The 25,371-nt window shown below is 42.3% G+C and overlaps 1 protein-coding gene across 1 annotated transcript in view; it reads left to right on the top strand.

The window, feature by feature from the left end:
* CDC14A (cell division cycle 14A) overlaps nt 1-25,371 on the top strand; it is a 1,552,589-nt gene that overhangs the window by 985,362 nt on the left and 541,856 nt on the right. Inside the window, exon 12 of the mRNA XM_044080231.1 lies at nt 7,003-7,233. Coding sequence (XP_043936166.1) covers nt 7,003-7,233 — 231 coding nt within the window. The remainder of the gene's footprint in view (nt 1-7,002; nt 7,234-25,371) is intronic.

Here is a 25,371-nt window from a genome sequence, read left to right as displayed (position 1 = left end):
TTGAGTGTGGAGACTGGGATAGCAATAGCATCTGCTGTGAGTTTCAAGAAATAGCTGGGGAGTAGGTTGGCTGCTGTTGATGAGGTTTTTAGTTTGGAGAGCATGCTTTTGATTGAAGTGGTGGAAACTGTTTTGAGGGTAAAGTTTGTATTAGTGTTTGTGTTGGGGGGGATAGTGAGGAAGGAACTGTCCTGTAATACTAAGGATTGAATTGAGTTCACAAAGTGGGAGTTGAATTGTGTTTTGATGGGAACTTTAGTGTCAGGGGTGGTTGGTTTGGGGGTAGCCTTTTGGGTGGATTTTAGTAGCTGGTTTACATTTTTCCAAATTTTTTGCGGATTGTGTTGGTATTTAGTTTGTAATGTTGTGTAGTAGGCTTTTTTGTCCAGCCTAATGAATTTTTTTCACGGTTGCTCAGTTCTTGGTACTTAGGCTTTGTGTTTCTTTGTTTTTTTGAAAGTAAAGCCAGGCAGTGTCTCTGGATTTGAGGATTTGTTTGGTTTCTTTACTGAGCCAGGGGTTTATAGAGGTTCTAACCTTGATTTTGCGCAATGGAGCGACAGTGTCTAGGTGTTGTAGAAATATTTTGTTGAAATATGCTACAGCCTGGTCAAGTGGGAGGGTTTTTATGGGGGTCCAGTCACAGTTAGAGTAAAGTGTTGAGGACATCAGGAGAGAATTTTTTGTTTTTAGTGGATGTATAGTTAGTGGTTTTACATATGCTTCTTGTTCTACGTATAACATACATTATGTTGTGGTCACTTAAGGTGTCTGGGAGACTGCCTGTGTGAGGGTACAATGTGGGGTTATTTAGGACCCAATCAAGGATGGATTCCCGTTTAGATTTTTTATCACATCTAGTTGGAATTTGGGCTAGCTGCTGGTAGCCATGGAGATTTATTAGATTACTTGGTGGTTTTGATATACAGGTGAACCAATCTAGGTTGAAGTCCCCCAGAATAAGGGTTTCTTGTGAGTATGTGGAAGAACACCAGGATAAGAAGTCTTCAAGGCTAGCAGGTGTATTACCAGGTGGAATATAGATCACAATTGTGGTGATGACCTTTTTAGGGTGAAGTTGAAGTTGTGAGATAAATATGTCCCAATTATTGGGGGGAGGGGTAGGAGTTTGGTAATTGATTGACAGTTAAGTTGGACTTGTACAGTAAGGCAGTTCCACCCCCTTTGCAAAGTGATCTGTCTTGTCTAATGATATTGTAGCCGGTAGGGAGAACTTCTGAGTTAGCTATGGTTTTATTTAGCCAGGTTTCTGTTAAAGCAACCATGTCTGGGGGAGTAGTGTGCTGTTGTGGCCTGGAGTTCAGGTATTTTATTTTTGATACTTCTAATATTAATATTTAGCATTAAAAGATGGTTGGTTTGCTACTGTTGTTGATTTGCCTAGGGATGAAGAAAGTGGGGGTGTTATGTTCTGACATTTGTGTTGGAGCGGTTTGTGTTGGACAGGATGGATTTGGGCCTGGGGTTGGGGTGGATATCCCCACTTATGGTGAGCCTGGAGTTAAAATGGTTATACAGATGTTGGAGTTTGGTGAGGAGTGTGAAAAAGTATTGTTTTTTTGGGGTAGGAATGAGAGCATATGTGTTTAGTTCTGAATTGGTCCATTATGTAGTTCTTGAATAACTGTGGGCAGATGATATTATAATGTGTGCTGTCTATACGAGAGTGCATAATGTAGTGTGCTACTAAGTTTTAGGGATATTGCTAGAGTGATAACTTGTGTTGCAAAGAATTATGAGAAGACAGAGGACTTAGTTGTGTGATAGTCATGGTTATAAAGTTTAAGTTGTTTCTAGGTGGGGGGGATCTGAATAGGAATTATAGGATTGCACTATATGTGAATGGGGAAGTAGTGTGGGTGATGTAAAAAATGCCTAGTGGGAATGAGAGTGATTAGGAGTATTTTGTGTGGAGCAAGTTGGTGTGGTATAATGTGATATGACTTGAGGAGCTGTGATTGGTGGAGGTGATGTGAGGATGAGCTGTGGGTGTGGCTGTGATTACTATAAATATAGAGATAGTGGGGGCAGGAGGGAATAGGGGGCAGGGGAGCGGAAAGAGCCCGAGCGTTAGTGAGGGGGAGCGGGGCAAAGCCAACCAAAACAAGAGAAAAAAGTAATAAGTATTACTTTACAAATCTGAACATTAAACACATTCCTGAGGTCTAATGGATTACCGGCAAGCAGAATGTAATTGCTGAAGAGCACTTGTGTCCTGGTGGGAGACTAGAAATTTAAAGATGGCTCCATGCTCAGCAGGATTCCAATATATACTTGGTATTGGGGGAGGGAGATAGCACAAGGGGTGTAAACCAGGTGGAATGCTACGAAACCAGAGAGGCAATCAGTGGAAATCAGTGAAGGCCTCAGAGGGGGGTAAGTAATAATTCAAACTACCTGTAAAGTGAGGGAGAGAAGAGAGAGCAAAGTTTAAGGTTGGGAGTGTGTCTTCACATTGACTTGCTGATTAGTAACCAGTTTGTGCACAGATTAGAGTAGGGAGATACATTAGCAACGAAGGGGAATGTATAGAGATGCAAATAAACAGATATGCCTCCAAGTGATACAAACTAAGGCAGAAAGCAGTGAGAGCTGCTTGATGGTTAATTTAGTCACAAGGATGTGAATTAAATGTACACTGTCTATTGGACAGTTAGGATTACTGTACCATCAGTGGGGTGTGGGGAGGACACAAGGCTACAACAGTCAGTTTTATTAGCAAGCTGAGAACTGCTAAGAAAATACTGCTAATGTAATAGAAAGACTGGTGTTAAACAACTGTTTCTTGATAATAACTCTAGAGCACAAAAGCTTTTATCATAATGACTCTGGCAACAAAGTAGAAAGAGCTGTCGCCAAGCTTAGGGTGTCTATGACAAGGGATCCTGTAGAAGTACTGGAAATATTTCAGAAACTCTATGAAAGTCTGTATAAAGCAGATAAATATGGAAATCAAGAAGAGGTACGAATGGAAACATTTACGGAATAATTAAATATGCCAAGGTTAGAGGTAGATGAGGCTGAATTACTAACAGGATAGGAGGAGATGAGATAAAGATGGTCATGTATAACCGATCGACAGTAACGGCCCTAGGAATAGATGGTATTCCTGTGGAAGTTTGGAAGCTAGGAGGGAAAATTATAAAGATCTGGAAGGTTTTGTTTAACAGTATTTTCAGAGAAGGAATCCTGGGGAAAAAAGTGGTGGTAGCTGTAATACCCAAGGTAACGATCCATCAGATGCAGCTTCATACAGGCCTGTTGCAGTACTAAACCATGATTATAAAGTGTTTGGAATGGCTAAAAGAATGGCAAAAGGGATGCCAAAATTGATAGATATGGATCAGTGTGGTTTTGTAGAGGGGGAGGCACACATTTGACATCATTAACAGAGCATTGACGATCCAGAGGGAAGCAGAATGTAAGAAAATACCACTGTTGGTGGGCCTTGATGCAGAAAAGGCATTTGATAGAGTAAGCTGAGACTTTGAGCAGGGCAATGGAAGTATTTGCATTCCCTGATAAAATTATAAGTTAGATTAGGAGGCTGTATGAGGGATCGGAGACTAAAATTAAAGCGGGTGGTCCCTCTCTGATAACTTCTGCTTGAGCAGAGGAACCAGGCAGAGGTTGTCCTCTCTCACCCCTTTATTTGCATTATCTTTAGAACATTGGCAAAGAAAATAATGGACTTCAAAATTAAGGATATAATTGGTATGGTAGTCAGGAAAAGCTGACTCTATTTGCAGACATTTTATACCTGGCAAAACCAGAGATAGAGATTATTATAGTGTTGTGGAACATATTGAGATGGTTCCAAATCGTTTTGGGATGCAAAATCAATGGAGCTAAAATAAAGGCAATAGCAGTAAATTATATACCCACACACAAATTGGTTTAGCAATATACATATTTCTGGAGACATGATAGATAAAATGAAGTATGTAGGAGTATGGGTTAAAAATTATTCCAGTGTGGCAGCTAAGGATATGTGGCAAGAGACTAAACAGAAAGATAATACAAAAATGGAGAAAGTGGAAGCTCTGTTTTATGGATATTGATAGTAATATGCAAGCAGTTAGCATGTTTTTAGTCCCTTATGCACAGGCCAGGCATATTTTTATCCATCAGAGGAGAAGTTGTAGATAGTAATTAAAGAACTGAAGGATTTTATCTGGGAGGAAAAGACAAGAATCAAGTGGAATAAGATGATTCTTCCAGTAGAACAAGGCGGATTGGGATTACCTGGTTTGAATGGGTATTTCAGAGAAACACTTTTAACACTCCTATAGATATAATACAAGCAGAAATCTATAATTCAAAGTGGAAAGGGATGATGATGAAATAGGGGGATCTTAAAAAAACAAAAACCAAGGAGACTGGCATTTTGGATGCAGACCTTTAAGGAGAGTAACAGTGATTGTACAGAATATTGTATTCATAAATTAGAAAGTATTCTAAGAAGTAAGCAAACATGGGAATGGAGAAAGTAGATTCTGCTTATAGGAATGACTGCAATTAGGGATACAGAAAATAGGCAAGAGAGGGCTGGGATTTATTGGAGAAAATTGGAAAAAGGTGCCCAAGGTATTGGGAGCAAATAACTAGAGAGGGAAAGGTAATAGAATGGGAAGAAGACAAGAATTTATTTGGACTGCAGGTTAGAGATTGCCTTCCCTATCGAGGATTGATTAGAGTATAAGCAAAGAGAAAGAAATGGGGGTCCTAAATGAAAGACCAGCTCTGGTAGTGTTTTTAGTGGACTCTAGAACCGAAGCTGCTGTTAAAGGAATAATTAGTAGAGCATATAAACTGTTGCATGATAATTATAAGAATCAATCAGAGGAGGTTAGAAAGTATTGGGAAGAGAGACTGGACAAGCAATTCACAAAGAGAGTATGGGGGATGTGTACATTTCCCAAAAATGCAACAAAGTCTAGAAAATTTAGGATTGTTGCTTGGAAGTGTTTACATTGGTATTTTTATACCCCAGGTAGACTCCAAAGAACTTTTCCTTAGGTAGACAGCACATGTTGAAGGTGTGATAGAGAAGAAAGAGGTAACTCTGAACATATTTTCTAGGAGTGTTATAAGTTGGCGGACTTTAAAGATTCCCTGCAGAATGCTTCGTCAGAGATGCATGGGAAGCAGTCTGGTGTAACTATTGAAATGATTTCTTGAGCTGTGATACAGAATCGGGATTGCCTGGACACATAGTAAGCCCTTGCTGATTTTAATTATGGTGCCTGCCAAAAAGCAATTACTAGAAAATGGAAATCTAAGTCTAAACCAACTTTACAAGAAGTAGCGAGTATAGTAACAGAGATAAAACAACTACAATTGGGATGTTTAGAAAAGGGTAGGAGCAAATTACATAGGAAGGAATCGGAATTGTGGGAACAGTACATGCAGAGGAGGAACGAGGTTTAAAATAAGGCAGGATTTGAATGAGGTATGTAATGTTTGACTTTTTGGATAAATTATAAGTGACGTATAATGTTTGTAACTACACTTGTGTGAACATGGTTTGTAATGTGTAATATTTGCAACTGAAATTGTCAATATGGTTTGTTTTCATTTATATAAATATATTGCCTATGTCATACGTGATAAATTTAATAAAGCTGTCTCTTGTTTAAAAAAATAGAGGGGGATGTCTCCTTCATAACTCAACTGCTCAGATTTTTGCAGCATATCCAGATTTGTGTCCTGTGTTTTTGGTCTGTTTTACAAAACCTTTGCAGTTTTCTGCCAAGTCAATGAGGGTTGAAGTCACTAAATCATTGTCAACCTTTTTCCCATTTTCTACATGTGGTTGGGGTGTCGTGTCAACTTGTTGCCAAATCTCACTATCCAGTGCCACTCTCCTACCTTCTTCGATACCCATGCCTGACTGTCACAGGTCTTCTCTCACACAGTCCACCCACCTCTTTATTGGTAACCTTCATTCCTCTTGCCTTTTTCTTGTCTGTTCCAAATCATCTCCAGCAGACTGTCTTCTGCCTTCCTGCACATGTGCCATTATCACCATAATCTATTCTCTGACCTTTTCTGCAATTGGACCTGTTTTGGCTTCTGCTCCTGTGTCCTCATTTTTGTGTCCTACAGTGTACAACCTGCCACCCATCTCAGGCACTTCATCTCCATCACCTCTAGCTTCCTCAACTGTTCTGCCTTTACTGTTCAGGTTTCTGCACCATACCGTAGAATTGGTCAGACCACTGTTTGTACACCTTACTTTTCAGCTTTTTTGGCATTTTTCTGTCATACATTGCTACTGTCACTGTGCCATTTGGCTGCAGCCCTATTGATTCTAGCTTTGACCTCCTTGCTCAGACTTTCCTTCTCCTCTGCCGCCCCTTGCAGATATTTGAAGCTGTTAACCTGTTCCACTATTTTCCTGTCTATCTCAATTAAAGAATTGAAGTCTCTATAGACAGATGTTTGAGTTTCATACTTCATATCCTTCAGAAAATGCATGCTAATGCAAAGCCTATCACTTTATAAACTTTCTAAGTTTATAAGAACAGTATTAAACATTGTCCCTATTTTTAGGCCTTTGTCCCACCATTCTTTTTTAGTTTTCTCCAACTTTTTTGTGATAAGAGGTTGAGAGGTGCGGACTCCCTCAATTTCCCATCTTTCTGTTCTGGGATGTTCTTAGAGTGGGGGGGCAGGTGCTGGGATTTGGGAACAGAGGGAGCAGGACTTGCCCCAGTTTACTAGCAGCCAGCTACATACCCGGATGACAGTGAGTGCACTGTTAAATTTTGCGTACTTTATCTTTCATGCTGTACCACCATTTCCTCAGTGTTTAGCCATGATTCCCGATTCCATTTCTTGCCTTGTTTATCTTTTTTATTTTCTGAACTTAAGGATGCTACACATTTTTTATAATTTTTTTTGTACTAAATTGTTCTGATGTGAATGGAAAGGGAACATCATTTATTTATGCATTTTTTTCTGTTTTTTTTTTTTTAGGTTATCCTCTTCATGCACCAGAGGCATACTTTCCCTATTTTCGAAAACACAATGTAACTTCAATTGTAAGATTAAACAAGAAAATTTATGATGCAAAACGTTTCACGGATGCTGGTTTTGAACATCATGACCTTTTCTTTGTCGATGGAAGTACACCTAGTGATGCTATCCTACAGAGGTTTTTGAATATATGCGAGTCTACAGAAGGAGCTATCGCTGTCCATTGTAAAGGTATTTTAGAAGTCAGAGTTTCAAATAAAATTAGGTCTTGGAATCGACCATGAAGGCTACCACTCAGCTGAGAACCACAGTCTCCAAACTAAAAAGTAATCTAATCAATGCAGCTAGGAATGTAATAAGCAGTGGATATAAAAAGTGTGCACACTCCTGTTAAAATGCCAGGTTTTTGTGATATAAAAAAATTAGACCACAGTAAATGATTTCAAAACTTTTCCCACCTTTAATGTGACCAAAACCTGTGCAATTCAATTGAAAAATAAATCTCTTGGGGGAGGGGGGGGGGATTTAAAAAATAAAAAAAATACAATAAGCTGGTTGCATAACTCTGTACACCCTTAAGCTAATACTTTGTTTGAGCACATTTTGCTTTAATTATAGCATTCAGTTTTCTTGGGTAGACACCTGCCATCAATTAAATAGACTGATTAACCCCAAATAAAGTTCAGCTGTCCTAGGAGAATTTTCTTGACATTTACTCAGTTGCCTACTGCAGCAAACGCCATGGTTCACAGAGAGCTTACAAAGCATCAAAGGGATCTCATTGTTGAAAGGTATCAGTCAGGAGAAGGGTACAAAAAAATTTCCACAGCACTGGGTATGTCATGGAACACAGTGAAGACAGGCATCAAAAAGTATAGTAAATATGGGACAAATGTAATGTTGCAAAGAACTGGACGTCCCACCAGAATTGATGAAAAGACGAGACGAAAACTGGTCAGGGAGGCTGCCAAGAGACATAGCAGGAATTTCTGGCAAGTACTGGTTGTGTACTACATGTGATGATGATCTCCTGTATTCTCTTTATGCCTGGCCTATTGGGTAGAGTTGCAAGATGGAAGCCTTTTGTTACACACAAAAACATCCAGGCCCAGCTAAAATTTGCAAAACAATACATGAAGTCCCCAAAAAGCATGTGGGAAAATGTGTTATGGTCTGATGAGACAAAGATTAAACTTTTTAGCCACAATTCCAAAAGGTACGTTTGGCGCAAAAACAACACTTCACCGTGGGATGGTGTTCGTTTGGTGATGTGAAGCATTGTGGTGGCAGTATCATGCTTTGGGGTTGCTTTTCTTTAGCTGGAATTGGGGCTTTAGTCAAGGTGGAAGGAATTATGAACAGTTCCAAATACCAGTCACTTTTGGACCAAAACCTTCAGGCGTCTGCTAGAAAGCTGACGTTGAAGAGGAATTTCACCTTTCAGTACTACAGTGACCCCAAACATACATCCATATCAACAAAAGAATGGCTTCACCAGAAGAAAATTAAAGTTTTGTAATGGCCCAGCCAGAGCCCAGACCTAAATCCAGTAGAAAATCTGTGGGGTGACCTGAAGAGGGATGTGTACAAGAGATACCTTTGCAGTCTGACAGATTTGGAGCACGTTTGCAAGGAAGACTGGGCAAATATTGCCAAGTCAAGATGTGCCATGCTGATAGACTCCTACCCAAGAAGACTGAATGCTGTAATTAAATCAAAAGGTGCTTTAACAAAGTGTTAGTTTAAGGGTGTGCACACTTATGCAACCCAGCTGATAGTATGTTTTTTTATTTTTTTTCCCTAAACAGATTTGTTTTTCAATTGAATTTTACAGGTTATAGGTCCCATTAAAGGTGGGAAAAGTTTTGAAATGATTTATTGCGGTCTAATTTTTTTATATCTCAAAAACCTGGCATTTTGACAGGGGTGTGTACACTTTTTATATCCACTGTATTAGCTTCCCTCACCTAGAATTTTGCATGTTTGAGGGCAGCTTGAGACTTGAGTGCTGAAGTGTGAGATCTGTTGTAAATGAAGGAATAAAGAATTATGTACTTTTTTTTAATCTATAGTTTTTTTTATCCTTTTAAAGTAAGAACTTTAAGGTTGTTCTTCTTTCGGCTTTTCCCGGTTAGGGGTCGCCACAGTGGAACTCCGGTCCACTAATGACTGGCGGTAGATTTTTATGGTGACGAGGTGCCAGCTCGACTCCCAACCTTCAACGAAGGCAAGCCCATTCACGCATGTCTTTTGAACACCACTCTACCGTGGGGAAGGACATGCAGACTCCACACAGAAGGCGCTCCAGCCGAGAATTGAACGGGAGAACCTCTTGCTAGGAGGCAACAATGCTACCGCTGCACCACCAAGGCTTTTAAAGTATGAACTTTAAGGTAGTACAGTAAAAATAACCATTATTTATTTTCCCTTTTATTCTTTGTCTTTGCAGGTTGTACAAGATAAAGGTAAAACTGTATACACATCCTACAACCTCCCAGTCACTCAGCTAGCACTTGATCCCTCACCCAAAGCACAGCCAACAAGCAAATGTACTCATCTTTCACAAATGTTCTCATACACCTGTACACTAAACATGTTCAACCACTCATTCCTCATCTACCAGCACACACTGCAGAACTCAGCAATAACTTCAAGTACTTATATAAAAGTGAAAAACTTAACTAGCAAAGCAGTGAACCTTGTACACACACACACACACACACACACACACACACACACACACACACACACACACACACACACACACACACACACTCTCTCTCTCGCACATACACACCCCAAATACATACCCAATTTAGAGTATTATGCAGCCACCAAGCATCTGTAAAATGTACCCTACGGAGGTGCCTGTGATCAAATGGACTACATCAAGGTGTGCTCATCTCTGCAATGTTTTGTTGAAAATGAGACTTGGGGATTGCTGGATGTCCATCCATATCACTTTTGCAGTATTCATAGCCTGTGGGATCTCCTGCCAGTGATAGCCTTGTCTCCGTCCAGTGTACTAAAGCTTTTATCTATTTCCAGCATTGCATGTCAGACGTATGCTCCCTGTGTCAGTGTAGGGCATAAAGGTGAAGTATGGATGCTCCATTCTCAGAACTTTTTTTACCACCAATCTGAACACCAAACATTAATGCTAAGTTGTCTATCTCGCTTTCATTCTTGCTGGATGGGACTTGGCCTACTACTAAAGCTCGAGAGCTATTTACTGGCTTGAGGCCTCCCCATATCCCACAGTGCTAGGCGTATCATACTCAGATCTCATTTGCCGCTTCAGCTACGAGGTTGCGGTTTTACTGGCTCCAGGTCGTAAAATTCTTTTCTTGTATTATTACCTTTATATTGTCTTATTTTTAGATAATCCTTCCCTGTTCTTTTAAATAGATTGTGTACCCCTTGTTATCCCACTCAAAAATTCGTTTTTGTTGTTAGAGCCCCCCCCCCCCCCCCGGTTAGGCCCTGTTTAACCACAATTAGTTAGTCTTGTATTTTTTTTTTTTGTATATTTGTATATTTTTATTAGTAAGGTAGTTGTGTGGTTATAGTTCTATAGTTATTATTAGTGTTTTATCTAGTGCGTGTGTGTGTGTGCCTTGATTAAGCACTAGTTATTTTTTTCCCTTTGGTATCCCATTACCAATATGTCTAAAGATACCAAAGTTTCAGGTTTCAAGAAGTGTGACTCGTGCTGGCAGAAGATGTCTCTGACAGACGGTCACACATCTTGTGTTTATTGCTTGGATCCCCTACACCTGCAGGACTCCTGCTCGGTCTGCCACGCCTTCAGCCCGAGGGTCCGGCAGGAGTGTAGGAACAAGCTAATTTTGAGAGGCTTACTTAAGCCAGAAGGATCCCCGGCTAAGCCTCAATTGGGAAAATCCTTAAAGCCCACCAAACCATCGGCTCCCTGTTCGGAGCCATTGCCGAGTGGAGCTCCTGCCTCCTCATCGATTCCGGCTGTAACCGACATCTCGAGACCTCAGTCGGCTCCGACCTTAGTGTTAGAACCTTCTCTGAGCTGAAAACGTTCAAGGTCCCCTTCTATAGAATCTGTTTGTTTGGCTCCGAGGTCTCCATTGCTTCAAAAGGAGCAAAGCCATAGGTCCCACTCCTCTTGGTCCTCCAGGCTAATCCGATCATGACTTGGAGAGGGTGGTCAGTAGGCTCCTAAAATCGCAGGCCCTGGCCAAAATGTTGACCAGCCCTTCTCAACAGACTGTGGCTATCCCTGTGTCTTCAGCAGTTCCTCCTCTGACTCTACCACTGTGTTCGGAGACAGTGCTTGTCGGGGCTCGAATCGTAGGAACGTCGGAGATGATACCACACCTTTCGGCTCCGATCTCTTCATTGGTTCCGTCCTTGTAGAGATCCGGGCGCCGAGACTCCCTTGTCGGCTCCGAGGTGGCGAATGGCATCAGACCCTTGTCTGACCCTGTTCTCCCTCTCGGGGCCTCTGCGCAGGTGAGCTCTGCCCCAACATTGGCCTCGGAGCCTTCTCTCTCAGTGCCGGGAGGGGTTCACGTCACTTCTGAGCGGGGACCCTCTTCTCTGCCTGATAGGGGTGCCTTCGAGGTCATGAGTGTGCTGACTCCTGTGTCGGCTTCACGATCGGCCCCTTCGGCTCCTCCCCCCATGGTGCCTGCATCGATCTCTGTCCACCCTCCTGACCCCAAGCGTGGAGAACAGACGCTCCAGGTCGCCCCATTGGGTGTATCTTCCTCTTCCGAGGCCTCCCCTGATCATTCAGAGGAGCCCCCTTGGAAGAGAAAATGTAAGAGGAAACATGTTGACTCCCCCGAGTCAGTCACGTCTGATACAGACTTGATTTGGAAGGGTCCCCAAGGTCCCCCTCTGAAGATGTCTCTTTTTCAGACATCCTAGGGATCCTTAGGCAGAGGGGAAACTGGACTGCCCTTAACCCTTCTGAGGATGAGTCGGTGTACCTGGATGCGTTTGTTTCTCGTCCTTCCACCTCCTGGGTGTCTCCACCTTTCGACCTGCTCATGGAAGTGGTGGCTCGAAAGGTGTGGACAGCTCCAGACACAGTGGAACCAACTCCCTGCAGGCCCACTAAGTTTATTACAGCCCCATCCGACAAACAATTTCTGACAAAAGGTGTCCCTGTTGATGCCATGGTGGTGGCAGCAGCCACTAAGAAGGAGTTGGCTGACCCTTCGGTGCCTGTCCATCCACCTAATAAAGAATCTAGGACAATGGACAGGTACGGGAAGCGGATGTTTTCTTCAGTGACTTTTTCCATGCGGTCGCTGAATTATCTGTGCCATTTCACCCGCCTTCAAAGGGATCTTCTGAAGGAACTAGGTGATGCCCTTCAGGATCCATCAGCTGCGGGGTCTCAGGATAAGATTAACTCCCAGCTGGCGACCCTTAACTCTATAGTCAACTCCTCCATGCGGCTCATTTCTTATGCAGCCGATGGGGCGACTAGGGCCGCAGGTACAGGCGAGGCTTTGAGAAGACGTGCCTGGATGCGGTTATGTAACTTTACTGACCCCTTTAAGGTGTCCTTCACCAATAACCCCCTTCGATGGTTCGGCTCTGTTTGGACCACAGGTGAAGGATACCCTTACCAGGTGTGAGCAGGAAGGCAAGACTCTCTCTGCCATGGGAGTCAGTTTTTCTACTCCCTCTAGACCATACCCTAAAGGTCAGAAGAGTGGAAAAATGTGGTTTCGGAAACCCCAGGGGGTCGTGCCTGACACACACGTGGCGAGTTCCCCTCCAGGGGCAGAGGAGGGAACAATAATAGATGCCGTCCGAGGGGCAGAGGGTAGCAGAGAATCTTTCTCTGACTAACCCTTTCAGCACCCCTGAGAGGCTGCCCGACTGTCCACCTTCGGAGGCAGTCTGGGAAAGATTGTCACTGTACCCAGAAGCCTGGCAACTCCTCACACAAGAAAAATGGGTGCGGTCTATCATATCCGAGGGTTACAAAATTCCCTTTGTCCACACCCCTGTACAAGCATACAGGTCCCTTCCAGATGTTCCACCCGGTCTAAGGGAACAAGCAGTACTAGAAGTTTCAAAACTGCTAGGAAAAAGGGCCATCCAGCCAGTCCCAGCAGACCAGCAAGGATCCGGGATTTACTCCAAGTTCTTTTTGGTACCAAAAAAGACAGGGGACTGGAGACCCATTTTGGATCTCAGCAGGTTAAACAAATCTGTTCAAAGAATGAAGTTCCGGATGGTCACTCTTCAGTCCATTCTACCCTTTTTGGGTCAGGACAATTGGATGTGCTCCATAGACCTTCAGGATGTGTACTACCATATCAAAATGGACAGACACTCCAGAAGGTTTCTCCACTTCCGGCTGGGAGCCAGTCACTATCAATTCAGAGCCCTGCCCTTTGGTCTCACCACAGCCCCCAGGGTGTTCACCAAATGCATGGCAGTGGTTACAGCTCACCTGAGACGGTGAGGATTCCAGGTGTTTCCATATCTAGACGACTGGCTCCTGACTGCTTCCACCAGGCATCAGCTACTACGAGCCAGGGATTATACCATCCAAACTTGCTCTGAGCTAGGCATCTCTATAAAATTCGAAAAGTCTGCATTGTCGCCTTGTCAATCTATAACCTTTATAGGCACAAGATTAAATACAAAAGAGCTGTCAGCAAAACTTCCCTTTGAAAGAGTATCAGACATTCGCCGACATGTCCAGACCTTACTACAGTGCAAGAGAATTCAGGCCAGATTTGTACTGAAAACTTTGGGTCTCATGGCAGCAGCAATCACATTACTTCCCCTGTCTCGTTTTCACATGCGGATTCTTCAATGGATGCTTTTTACCCAATGGCCGTTTCAACAGCTTCCGATGTCTCACAAAATAATCACCCAATTATGCAAGGACTACCTTTCTTGGTGGATGGTCTCCTCTCAAGTACTTCAGGGCAGACTGTTTGTTCTTCCTCCTCCTGTTGCCACGGTGACCACGGATGCCTCCCTGATCGGGTGGGGGCATTTTCAGGGCAGGACTGTCAAGGGCACTTGGCAACCTCTAGAGTACCACCTGCACATAAACGTCTTGGAGATGAGAGTGGTACTTTTAGCGTTGCAAGCTCTTCAGGACTCTCTACCCACCGGGACTATTGCAATTCACGCAGACAATATGTCTAGTGTGGTACATCAACAAGCAGGGCGGAACCAGGTCCTATCCCTTATGTCGAGAAGCACTCGTACTCTGGCAGTGGGCGATCTCCTCTCAGTGGTTTCTGATAGCAACGCACATCCCCGGGAAGTCCAACATCATAGCGGACAGGCTAAGCAGAGCTATTCTCATGCCTCACGAGTGGTCTCTCAATCAGTTAGTAGCGGACAAAATTTTCCGCAGATGGGGTCAACCTTGCGACCTTTTCGCAACCCCTCTCAACAGCAAGTGCGATTTCTTCACTCTCTTCCCCCTCCCCGGCCACTCCCCCAGAGACACTCTAGTTCACAATTGGCCCCGGGGTCTTCTGTATGCATTCCCACCCTTTCCCTTAATTCCCAAACTAATTCAGAAAGCAACCGCATTGGGATCCAGGATGATCCCTATTGCCCCATACTGGCCTCAACAAATGTTCCCATTCCTGCAGCGTCACCTGCTGGAGCAGACTTGGAATTTGGACCCAGTGCCAGACCTCTTGGTCCATCAGTCGGGCGGGCTGCACCAGTCCCTTCACTCTCTCAAAATCACAGCTTGGTTGCTCCACTTCCAACCTTAGCCAGGCTTCCACAGATTTCTCAGCCAGTGCGTGAAATCATCCTTTCTTCACACAAATCTGCTACCAGGAAGACTTATGCTAGTAAGTGGAAACGTATCTCTTTCTGGGCAGAGGCTAGAAATATAGACCTCTTTACAGCCCCAATCCATCACGTTCTAGATTTTTTAGCAAAACTTTTTTGAGCAGGATCCCTCGTCTGCCACCATTGGGGTCCAATTGGCTGCTATCGCTAATTTCCACACTGGCCTGTCAGAAATCAGCATCATGTCTCAAACTTTGTAAGGCCTTTCTTAAAGGGACTATTTTACTTAGGCCCCCGGTTAGAGATCCCCCACCTCCGTGGGATTTAAACCTGATATTAACTTCCTTGATTCTCCCTCCCTTTGAACCTGCGGCCTCCTGTTCCTTAAAATTACTCTCCTGCAAGACTGTCTTGGTAGCCATCACCTCAGCTAGGAGAGTGTCGGAACTTCAAGCCCTCTGTATTTGTCCTTATCTTGTGTTTCACAAGGATAGAGTTTCACTCAGGACTAATCCCTCTCTTCTGACCAAAATTCCTGAGACAAACCTGAATCAGGCTATTGATCTACCTGTCTTTTTTCCTAACTATTCAAACAGAGCTGAACAAAAGTTACACCAATTGGGACGTTCACAGGCAATTACGTTTTTATTTGGATAGGACTAAACAAACAAGAAAATCGGACCAACTCTTCCTATCTTATGATGAGGGCAAGCAGGGCCTGCCAGTTTCTAAAGTAACCTTTTCCAGGTGGTTGGCCTCTATTATCACTTTGATTTATCAATTGAGACATTAAGAACTCCCTACAAAACCAAAAGCTCATTCCACCAAGAGCGTTAGCTACATCGGTAGCTTTTCAAGCAAGACTACCAATGGAATCTATTTGTGCTGCAGCCACATGGGCTACTCCCCATACTTTCATTTCACATTATAAGTTGGATATGGCCTCCAGGAGTCAAGCTGATTTTGGTTCCACTGTGCTCAAGAGTCTGTTCCGATGAGCCACCCAGGGCTAAGGTGCTAGGGACGCTGTCCCATCCAGCAAGAATGAAGGCAAGATAGCTTAACATTAAGAAGTTATGTACCTACTATAACGTTCCATGTTAGTTGTCTTTTCGCCTTCTTTCTTGCATCCCACCCTCCATCCCCCTAGCCTGGATAGACAGAGAAGAATCCCTTTTGAGGCCTCCTTCTTCTGGCTCAGTTTTATCTAGGTTACGTCCCCCTCTGTTTTTAGTACTGTAGGTAAACCTTGTAGTTTGGATAGGTGTCCTTAAAAAAATTTTTTCCATGGTGTTAGCTTTGCCAAACGAGATCTGGTTATCTGATGCCTAGCATTGTGGGACATGGGGAAGCCTTGAGCCAGTAAATAGCTCTCGAACTTTAGTAGTAGGCCGAGTCAGAGCTGAGGATCGGCTCCGAACCCATCCAGCAAGAAAGAAGTCGGGAAGAAGACAACTAACATGGAACATTATGGTAGGTACATAACTTCTTAGTCTAAATGCTCTTCGCTGCGCTGGTTATGCCTATCCTTTTTGTGGATAAGTACCCCATTGGAGTTTTTTGTTTTTCTTTACCTTGCATTTTCTGAGTTCATGTCATCCAAGAAAGGAAATGTCAGTGTGGGAGGCAGATTTCCTATAAAGATAATCACCAAGATTGTTTTGTCTAGTTTCTTCTCATGACCACACTTGGTACTCTGTCAGGTATTTGTTCCAGAAACGCTTTGCAACCATCTGTCTTCACTTTATATTTATCTGGAGAACCAGTGCCTCAAGTTATTAACCCAAGGTACTGTGGTCAAATCCTCTCACGCCGAGGTACAGACGCCACTTAAAAAGGCCAAGAAGTCTAGGTCTGGTACTGCTGCTGTCCACCCTCCACCAGACATCTCTCTCAATGTCACTGATAACCCTGAAGAATGCATGGTGCTGATGTTTGGTATCCTCTGCCATGACACTTTGAGGCTGGGATGGAATTAACTTGCACATCCTCCGAGGCTGTGCAGACATCCACAGTGGACATTGAGGGGGAACCACAGCTGATTATATCCGAAGGACCTAGGGGGATTCCCCAAATCTTAGGGAGGAAGTTTCTGGTTACACTGTCTAGGCAGCATTCCGAGCTTCCAAGGTTGGTTACCGAACAACGTCTCCCTTGAGAAGAGACAGAAAACTAAATATATTTCACCCACTTACAAGAATCTTCAAAAGGAGTGGTAGGATTTTACTCTGGGTGTAGGAGTTTCCATTCTTGCTCCTCCTCTATCTCCTACACCTTAGAGATGTAGGTAGCCCAACTGTCAACTGTCATGCTCAGGAATTAGATTAAGATAATGACTCTTTGGCTTGCTCCTTCAAAATGCCATAACATTTGGATTATGGCTCTGACGAGGATGAGTCCTTAAGTCCTGACTCTCCTTTAGAGGAATTGACCTTTGGGGGATACAGTGACTTGCATGATGGAGCATTTTAAGTGGGACTCCCATGTCTCCGACATCCAGAAAAGGTATTGAGTTGTTGCAAATGGACCCCCTAAGCCTTATTTTACGTTAGTCTCATTTGTAATTCTCTGCTTTGCCCTTTGTTTTTCCATAGCCTCAAGGGTATTCACCAAGTGCCTGACTCCAGTCATACCTTTCTGCAGGCTTCAAGGTGTGCAGATATTTCTCTATATGGATGACCTGCTTCTAAACGCTTCCTCTCTATCTAGGCTCCTGCAGGATCTGCACTTTACAAGATTCCTTCTGCACAGTCTGGGTTTCACTGTCAGTCTTCTGAAGTCTGTTCTGTCCTCTTCTCAGGATCACAGTTTTCTGGGTTAAAGGATTCAAACTGTTCCAATGTTGGCTTCTCTGCCTGCTCTCAACATTCTTTTTTTAGCAACCTACTTCTAGTCTTGTCCTGCCAGGGAATTTTTGAAGAGACTGAAGTGAACTGTTTCGGTCATTCCCATACTGCCTTTTGCCAAGCTTCATATGACAAAATTTGAGTGGAACCTGCAGTTGGTGTGGCTTCAGCATTACCACCCTTGAGTTTCCAGTTCCCTTACTTCCCTGTCTCAAACTCGAGCTCCATTAGTGGATTCAGCACATATCCTTCGAACCAGGCATCCCTTTTATGCCCCATACTCTATCTGAAGAGCTGTTTCCATATGATTTAGATCAGGGATGTAAGGCTGCTTCTGGTAGTCTGACTGTTTGCAGTCTCTGGTCCCCCTCATCAGCAATTGGATCACATCAACATAAGAGACGTGGGAGCTTATTCTTGCTTTCCAGACCTCCAGCCCCTCTAAAGGTCTATACAGACAACACCATAGTCATGTGGTACATAAGCAAATGTGGGGGGGCGCACAGCATTGTCTTTGCAAACTTAGCCCTTCAGGCTTGGGATCTAGCTGTCCAACAGCAGGTTTCTCTTCAAGTGGTTTCCATTCTTTCTGAATGAAACCCTGTGGCAGACACTCTGAGCAGGTCCAGGGTACAACCTCATGTATGGATTCTTTGCAGGGAAGTGTTTCTGGACATTGTTCAGTGGTGGGGTATTTCCCAAGTGGATATTTTTGCCTCCCTTCTGAAGAGACTACTTAATCACTTCTGCTCCAGAGTCCCACGTCCTCTGCTTGAAAGGTGGATGCCATGTCTTTTTCCTGGAAGGGGATGTTCCTCTATGCTTTTCCTCCTCATCTTTCAAGGGTCCTGCACATGATCAAATGGACTCTACAGGAATCTTGCTGGTCACTCCCTTTTGGTCCAGACAACACTGTGTTCCCCTCTCTCTTCTGGGCAGGGGCAGTCATCACAAGTCTGTTTTTCACTCTCATTTATCCATATTTCAGTTAACACTTTGGATGGTAGGGGATTAGTTTTCTGAGCACATGCTTAGGATTCTGAAGTAGGCCAGGAAACCCAATACCAAAAAAAACAAAAATCTGTCCAAGGGGAAGTGATCTTTTGTTTGGTGCTTTGTTTAATCCTAGCCTCACCTCAGGTTTCGTGCCCACTGAGTGGCGCACAGCTACAGTTATCCCACTCCACAAGGGGGGGGGGTCCACCTTGGATCCCGGAAACTACCATCCCATCAGTCTGACAAGCCTCATCTGCAAGGCCATGGAGCGTATTATCATGGAACTTATAAACAAAGACATTGGCAACCTTCAAACACTGGTCCTCACCCAGTTTGGGTTCGTGAAGTGCTGATCTTGTCTCCTGAACTTGATTGACGACTTTGAATCAGTCTCCAGAGCCATGTACAAGGGTGAGGTGGTCCACACAGCCTATCTAGACCTTGCCAAGGCCTTTGACACCATCCCCCACTCTGGAATCATAGATAAACTTACTAAGCTGGGCATTAATCCCTACGTCACCCAATGGGTTGCTAACTGGCTTACTGATAGAACCCACACTGTAAAAGTAGCCGACTCCAAATCCAGCTCCAGACAAGTGGAATACCTCAGGGTTCAGTCCTGGGAGCGCTCTTGTTTGGCATCTACTTCTCTGAAGTACAGGCCAACACTAAGGGACTCTGGATAACAAAGTTTGCAGATGACTGCAAACTGGGAGCCATTATTGAATCCCCAAATGATGTGGATACTCTACAAAAGGGCCTTACAGAAACAGATGCTTGGTGCCAGAGCCATGGGCTCAAGCTCAATGCCAAGAAATGTATAGTTATACCTTTTGGGAAAAAACATGTATCCGTGAATTACCATATAGGTGGCAGTACACTAAACACTGAAAGTTTGATAAGAGACTTAGGGACACAGGTGGACAGTGGTCTCACCTTGGATAACCACATCGCCACAACGGTCAGGAAATCCTTCTATGTGGCACACCTCATCACTAAGGGCTTTTCATCCAGAAAAAAGGAGGTCATTGTCCCACTGTACTCATCCCTCATTAGACCCATTATAGAATACAATGCCACGTTTGGTATGTACCTCTCAAGACATCTGCAACAACTGGAAAGGCCACAAAAATACCTCACTAAAAGAATCACAGGCCTAAAGCAGATGCCCTACGCTGACCGCCTTAAACTCCAGCTATACTCTGTCACATATTGTCTACTCAGAGGCAATCTTTGCTTAACATACAAGGCCATGTTAAACCCAGAGCTGTTGGACATGCTACACTTAAAGAAATCCCAATCCCTTAGAGCCACACGCTCCAGGGATCTAAACTTTGTCATCACAATAAACAAAACATGCTGGAGGGTAGGTTTCTGACCCAGAGACTCCCCAGACTCTGGAATAGATTGCCCGTACATGTCAAGCAGAGTGCCTCTTTGGTCCTCTTCAAAAGGAACCTTGACGATTGGATGGGAGAAAGGAAATTCACCCCGGGGATCATGTCAGTCGCCCTGCTAGACAGGGGTCCATGGAAGTAAATAGTGTGGGAAGAAATAGCCAGGGAATTGTTATGGCTAGGCTTGTATAGGCCCTAGGGCTGATAGCCTAGTACCAACCTATGAACCAAGATCCCTTTTCAGGGAAGGGTGCCTTTGGTTCTCTCTTATTTGTGTGAGCTGCTCCATGCTTGCTTGGCATGTTCTTCTGTTAACTCGCTTGTCAATTTCTGCTTGTCTGCTTTTGAATCCACCATTGGCTTCTTCTGAGGTTAAGCATTTCCTGCATGGCATCCTTCACATCAGGCCCCAAAGAAACCTCTCTCTCTTTCTCCCCTTTGAATCTCAATTTTCTTGTTGAAAAAATGACTCTGGCTCTCTTGATCTTGCTGAATTTTTGCAACATTGCACGTGGGAGACTGTTTTATTAGTTATGGTTACCTCTGTCGAGAGTTTTTGAACTCCAGGATTTGATGGCAGTTCCCTTTTTTTTCTGATTTTTCATACAGACAAGGTGTCTCTGTGTACAAATCCTTTTATGTCCAAAGTGGTCAATGAGTTGTCCCTTAATCAGTCTATCCAGCTTCCCTCCTTTTTTCTTTCTCTGCAGTCTGCTTATGAGAAGGTTGCACACACCTTTCTTCATAGTTCCTGTATTATTTAGATAAAACAAAGACAATATGCAATTCTGAGCAGCTTTTTGTTTATTTTCTTACCAGGAAATTGAGTTTGGCAGTGTCTAAGCAAGCCATATCCTCCTGGATTTCACTGGTCATTTCCTTTTGTTATTCCTTTCATGGCAAATAGCTTTCTGCCTCTGATCAGGCTCATTCCACCAGGGTAGTGACGACTTCTGCAGCCATCTTCAAGGGTTTGGACACCAGTTTCATCCTTGAGGCTGCTACTTGGTCCTCTGTGCACACCTTCACTAAATATTACAAGTTGGATGTCATTTCCAGATGCAGGTGGGTTTTGGCAAGGCTGTCCTTCATGGGTTTGTGGAGGGTTCCTTTTTGCCTTCTTTGTCCCATTCCTTACAGTAGCTTTTGTAGTCTCCTATAGGTTATGACTACTGCAACAGTGATATGGAAGGACATAGTACAGTTGTATAAAGTATCATAATAGCAGATGTCCTTCTCTTCACTGATGCAGTATCCAGTCCCTCCCTCCTGCCCCCCCCTCCTTTCTTCTGTTGGTAACATCTGACTGGCGAGAGGTCATTGCTTTTCTTTTAGGAATCGTATTTTTGCCTGGATGTACAGGATGTTCTTTATCCTGGGGTGGCTGTAGTTCTCCCGGGGTACTTCATTACTGAGTTTGGAGTTATGTACATCAGCTTCATGCCCTATGTTGGCATGGAGAACATATGTTTGATGTGCAACTCTGGTAATAGGTAAAGGCTTTTATATAATGTTCAGTCATTGGGCTATTCTTGGCAGAAGATGCCACTAATTATAAATACTCTAACAGTGTAGAGGACATCTACTGTTACAGTAAGATTTTACACAGCTGTACTTCAGAATGCCTTGTCCCTCTGTTTTAGTTGTCTCTGGGCACTTCTCTTTTTCATTTTAAGGATACCAAATAATCCTGTTATGATGTGCTCATGAAATTAAACAAGCAAAAAAAGTTAAATGTATTGCTTAGTTATTCACTCTTCTGTAGTATGTTGTTGTATTGAAAGTAATTACTGTAACATCAGATTATCATTGATTTGTAGTAGTGTCTTTAAAGTCCATTTGAATTATTTTGCAAAAATTGATTTTGGTAAGCCATTTTGAAACAGGTTTACTTTTACAGAGCATCATTATCTCATAAGTATGTATTGCATTTCTAATGTAGGAAGGATCAAAAACAGATGGTGGCGGTTAATTTTTGATTTGGCTCATGTTTGTGCTTTGGGAATAATGCAGTCCTGAATTTTACCCCATCAGGCTTCAGTATTAAGAGGAACAGCAGTTGAATACTTTTTCACTTTTTAAGTGCGTTTACCAGCTGTATGATGCAGAGAGTTAAAGACCTGACCGAGACCCAGCTGATCAGAGAATTAGTGACCAAGTTACTGGCGAAGCTACAGGGTTAGAGGTATGCAGTCTTTACGTGTCAGTGGCTCAGCATTGCAGGAATTGCTTGCATTAGAAGTTGCTTTGAGGAAGAAGGGGAATAGTACTTGGATATTGACTTTCCATGATCAATTCTTAACATAGAATGGGCTGTTAGTAATAGGAGGTCTACCTGTTGGCAGACATGTGGCGAAAAAAGACTCAGATGAAACATTAGAAGTTTTGTTAAATATTCTTAATTTACATTTGGCCTAATTAAGATTATTGTATTTCTTTTAGCTAAAAATAAAATGTTAATAATCACAGTTGACATTTGCTTGTATCACACATACTGAAGGCCAAAAATGTTCATTCGGTGGAAACTAACAGATAAGATATGAGGCAGAATATCAACTTTGTTAAAATTTCCATCAGCATGCGATACAGAGTATTCTTTTAAGAAGCATTAATGTGTTCAAGAAGTGACAGTACTAGTCAAAACAGTGCTTGTAAACCAGTGATGGCAAACCATTTAGGCTCGGCGTGTCAAAAATTTGGAAAATGCCTTTCTTGACTCTGCTGGCGTGCCCCCCCCCCCCCCCCCACACACACACACAAGAGAAACAATTCTTTACATATTCATTTATTTAAAAAAATACAGTCCATTTGCTGCTATGTATTAAAGTAAAAGAAAAATCAATGACTTTAAATATAGAAAGGAATATGCGCACTGATATTGGGCTTAAAATAGTGCACCAAAAAATTACCCTACTTTTAATAGTAATTTTGAACTGAAAATATATGGAACACATTGCATTTAATTTGATTAGCATCAGTTAAATACTTTTTGTTGCTGAGTTTTAATAGATAAGTGCAATCACATATTTCTTATATTTTTGTTCATTCAGTTTCTTTGGTAACTTGGGTGTAGGTGAACACTGTTGTCACCCAAAACGTCATGGCATATCATCTTTGACACACGTGTGATAGGTTCGCCATCACCATTGTAAATGATTGGTACTTTAAGAATACTACACATTTGATGTACAAAAGGTCAAAGACCCATCATGGTGACATGGTAGGAGATGGCTTCAGAGTTGGCAAAAAACAAGTATATGTAGTTCTGTGAAAATTGTTAATGCCCAGTGTATCAAATAGGTTAATTTTAGACCACAGTAGCAGCGGTAACTTGTTAGTAACTGGAAGAAAGTTTTCTGAGAATATTCAAGAAGTGTAAAATTTGAGTGATATACTGTCAACGAGACATCATCTCTATTAGTTTAGTGTTTATCCATTAAAAAAAAAATCCAAAATGAGACTGCTTATCACTATATTATCGTCCATCTGATTACATGCTACTGGGATACCCAACAGAAGATTATACCATTTACAGTACATTTATCTTGCAGTACTTATAGTTTGAATTTTTTTAACAGCTCTAGATAGCCGTATAGTTTAAATAGATTTCTGTGACCAGGAAACTGAAAGTTATGTAGTCATCTCCATAAATATTAACTTTTGTTAAATCAGCTTTGCCCATACCTGGTAATTTTTGAGGAGTCACATAGGCAGTATGAAGTAGTATAAAATTGCTGATGTATATACACTTTGCAAAAGGCAAAAATTCTCTAGACCGGTTCCCAATCTGGGAAGACATTATTTTAGTAAGGGCAGTCAGTTACTCAAGGAGCTGATGTCAGACTAATGTTGAAAATGTCTCCCGCAGTTAAACAGTAAATGCAACATTTCTTTTTTTGAGTATTCCCACTACGAAGAAATCCATTTAAATGCATCATCAGATATAATTTTTTTTATCAAGCTTAGTAGTGGAGTGGCACTTGTCTTGGGGACACATACATGCAATAATTTTTCTATAGGATTGAAACATTTTCTATTAACCTGATGCAGGAATTTACTTAAGTCTTCTGAAACTGAAGACTGGAGATGCTCATTGTTGATTGTAATGTTTGGGCAGTCACTAAGTACTTGAAACAACATAAACTCCTTGAGTGCCCTTATTTTTTTATCAGATTTTGGGCAGCCAAGATTAAACATTTAATTGATGGGAATTTAAATGGAGATACTGAAGGTTTTATCTTTACAATATAGAAATTTAGGTAAGATACCAAAAAAATGGTTACTCTAAAGAGGAGTATTTTGAGAACCAGAGCTGAAATAATGTAATTCATTGAAGAGTTTGACTAGTCCTTAGACGGTTTAAAAAAAAAGCAGAAAACTGATTTTAAGCCTGCTCCTTTTACCTTTGAATCAGCAAGATTATTGACGTTTACTATAGAATTCTTAGTACACCATAAACACTTGGAAATGTGTTTAATGAACAAAAATAGAGTTGTTGCAAAAATAAAATGCTTGTGGGGAAAAACGGTAATTTTGATGAATGGTATTCTTGCAAGAAGTTTAAATTTACTCCCATTTTCTATTTTAACCTTTTTTTCTAATACCTTATTAATGTAATGGTTGGTTTGTCTTAATGCAATTTATAATTTGAAGCCGTCGTATTCCTGTGCTACATGTAATAAGTGCAGGATAGATTTTACTGGATTCAAAAATATGAAAAGAATACCACCAGTAAATGAAGAAATATTGATGTCTGAATTTAAAAAGTCCTGATTTTAAAAGGTAATGTAGAATTCTGGAAAATAGCGATAAACTAAAGATATAGTGATAAATGACACTCTTGCTTGGTCCCTTTAAAAATTATGGGTGCTGAGATTCTGCCATTAATTGTGCTGCAAGTAGAAGCTGAATTGTATAACTTTTTTAAGCTTGAATATAATTATCTGGTAAAGCATTTTAACAACTTTAAATATAAAGGAAGCATGGACTAAAATACCTTTGCTAGCATTCAGTGAAAATACTAATTTTTTTCTCTCACTTGTCCCACCTGATGGCTCTACTGCCTTCACCCAGCTGGCCAATTCATTCTGTTGGGGTGAAGGGTAATATCCCAGTGTCCCACTGACTAGATAAGAGTCCTACAACTTATTCATTATGGCCTAGGGTACTGTATTAGTTTTACTCCCTCTCTATGGGAAGAGTCAGATGGTTGAGAGCAGGCCAGTCTTCCAGTCCCTTAGAGCAGCCTACTGCCCCTCGTTGCAGCATCCCCCATCCTCCAGTGGCTCAATGAGCTCCACTTCCATCCTACCCAGCTACAGGGATTGTGCCTCTGCCAGCTGTTTTAGATGTCCTTCCAT

The sequence above is a fragment of the Protopterus annectens genome, chromosome 8.part0 (assembly GCF_019279795.1).
Source record: "Protopterus annectens isolate FY-2018-M chromosome 8.part0, PAN1.0, whole genome shotgun sequence".
Taxonomy (NCBI): Eukaryota; Metazoa; Chordata; order Ceratodontiformes; family Protopteridae; genus Protopterus; species Protopterus annectens.
Note: the sequence above shows the minus strand (reverse complement) of the source record. Positions and strands in the feature narration are given on the sequence as shown.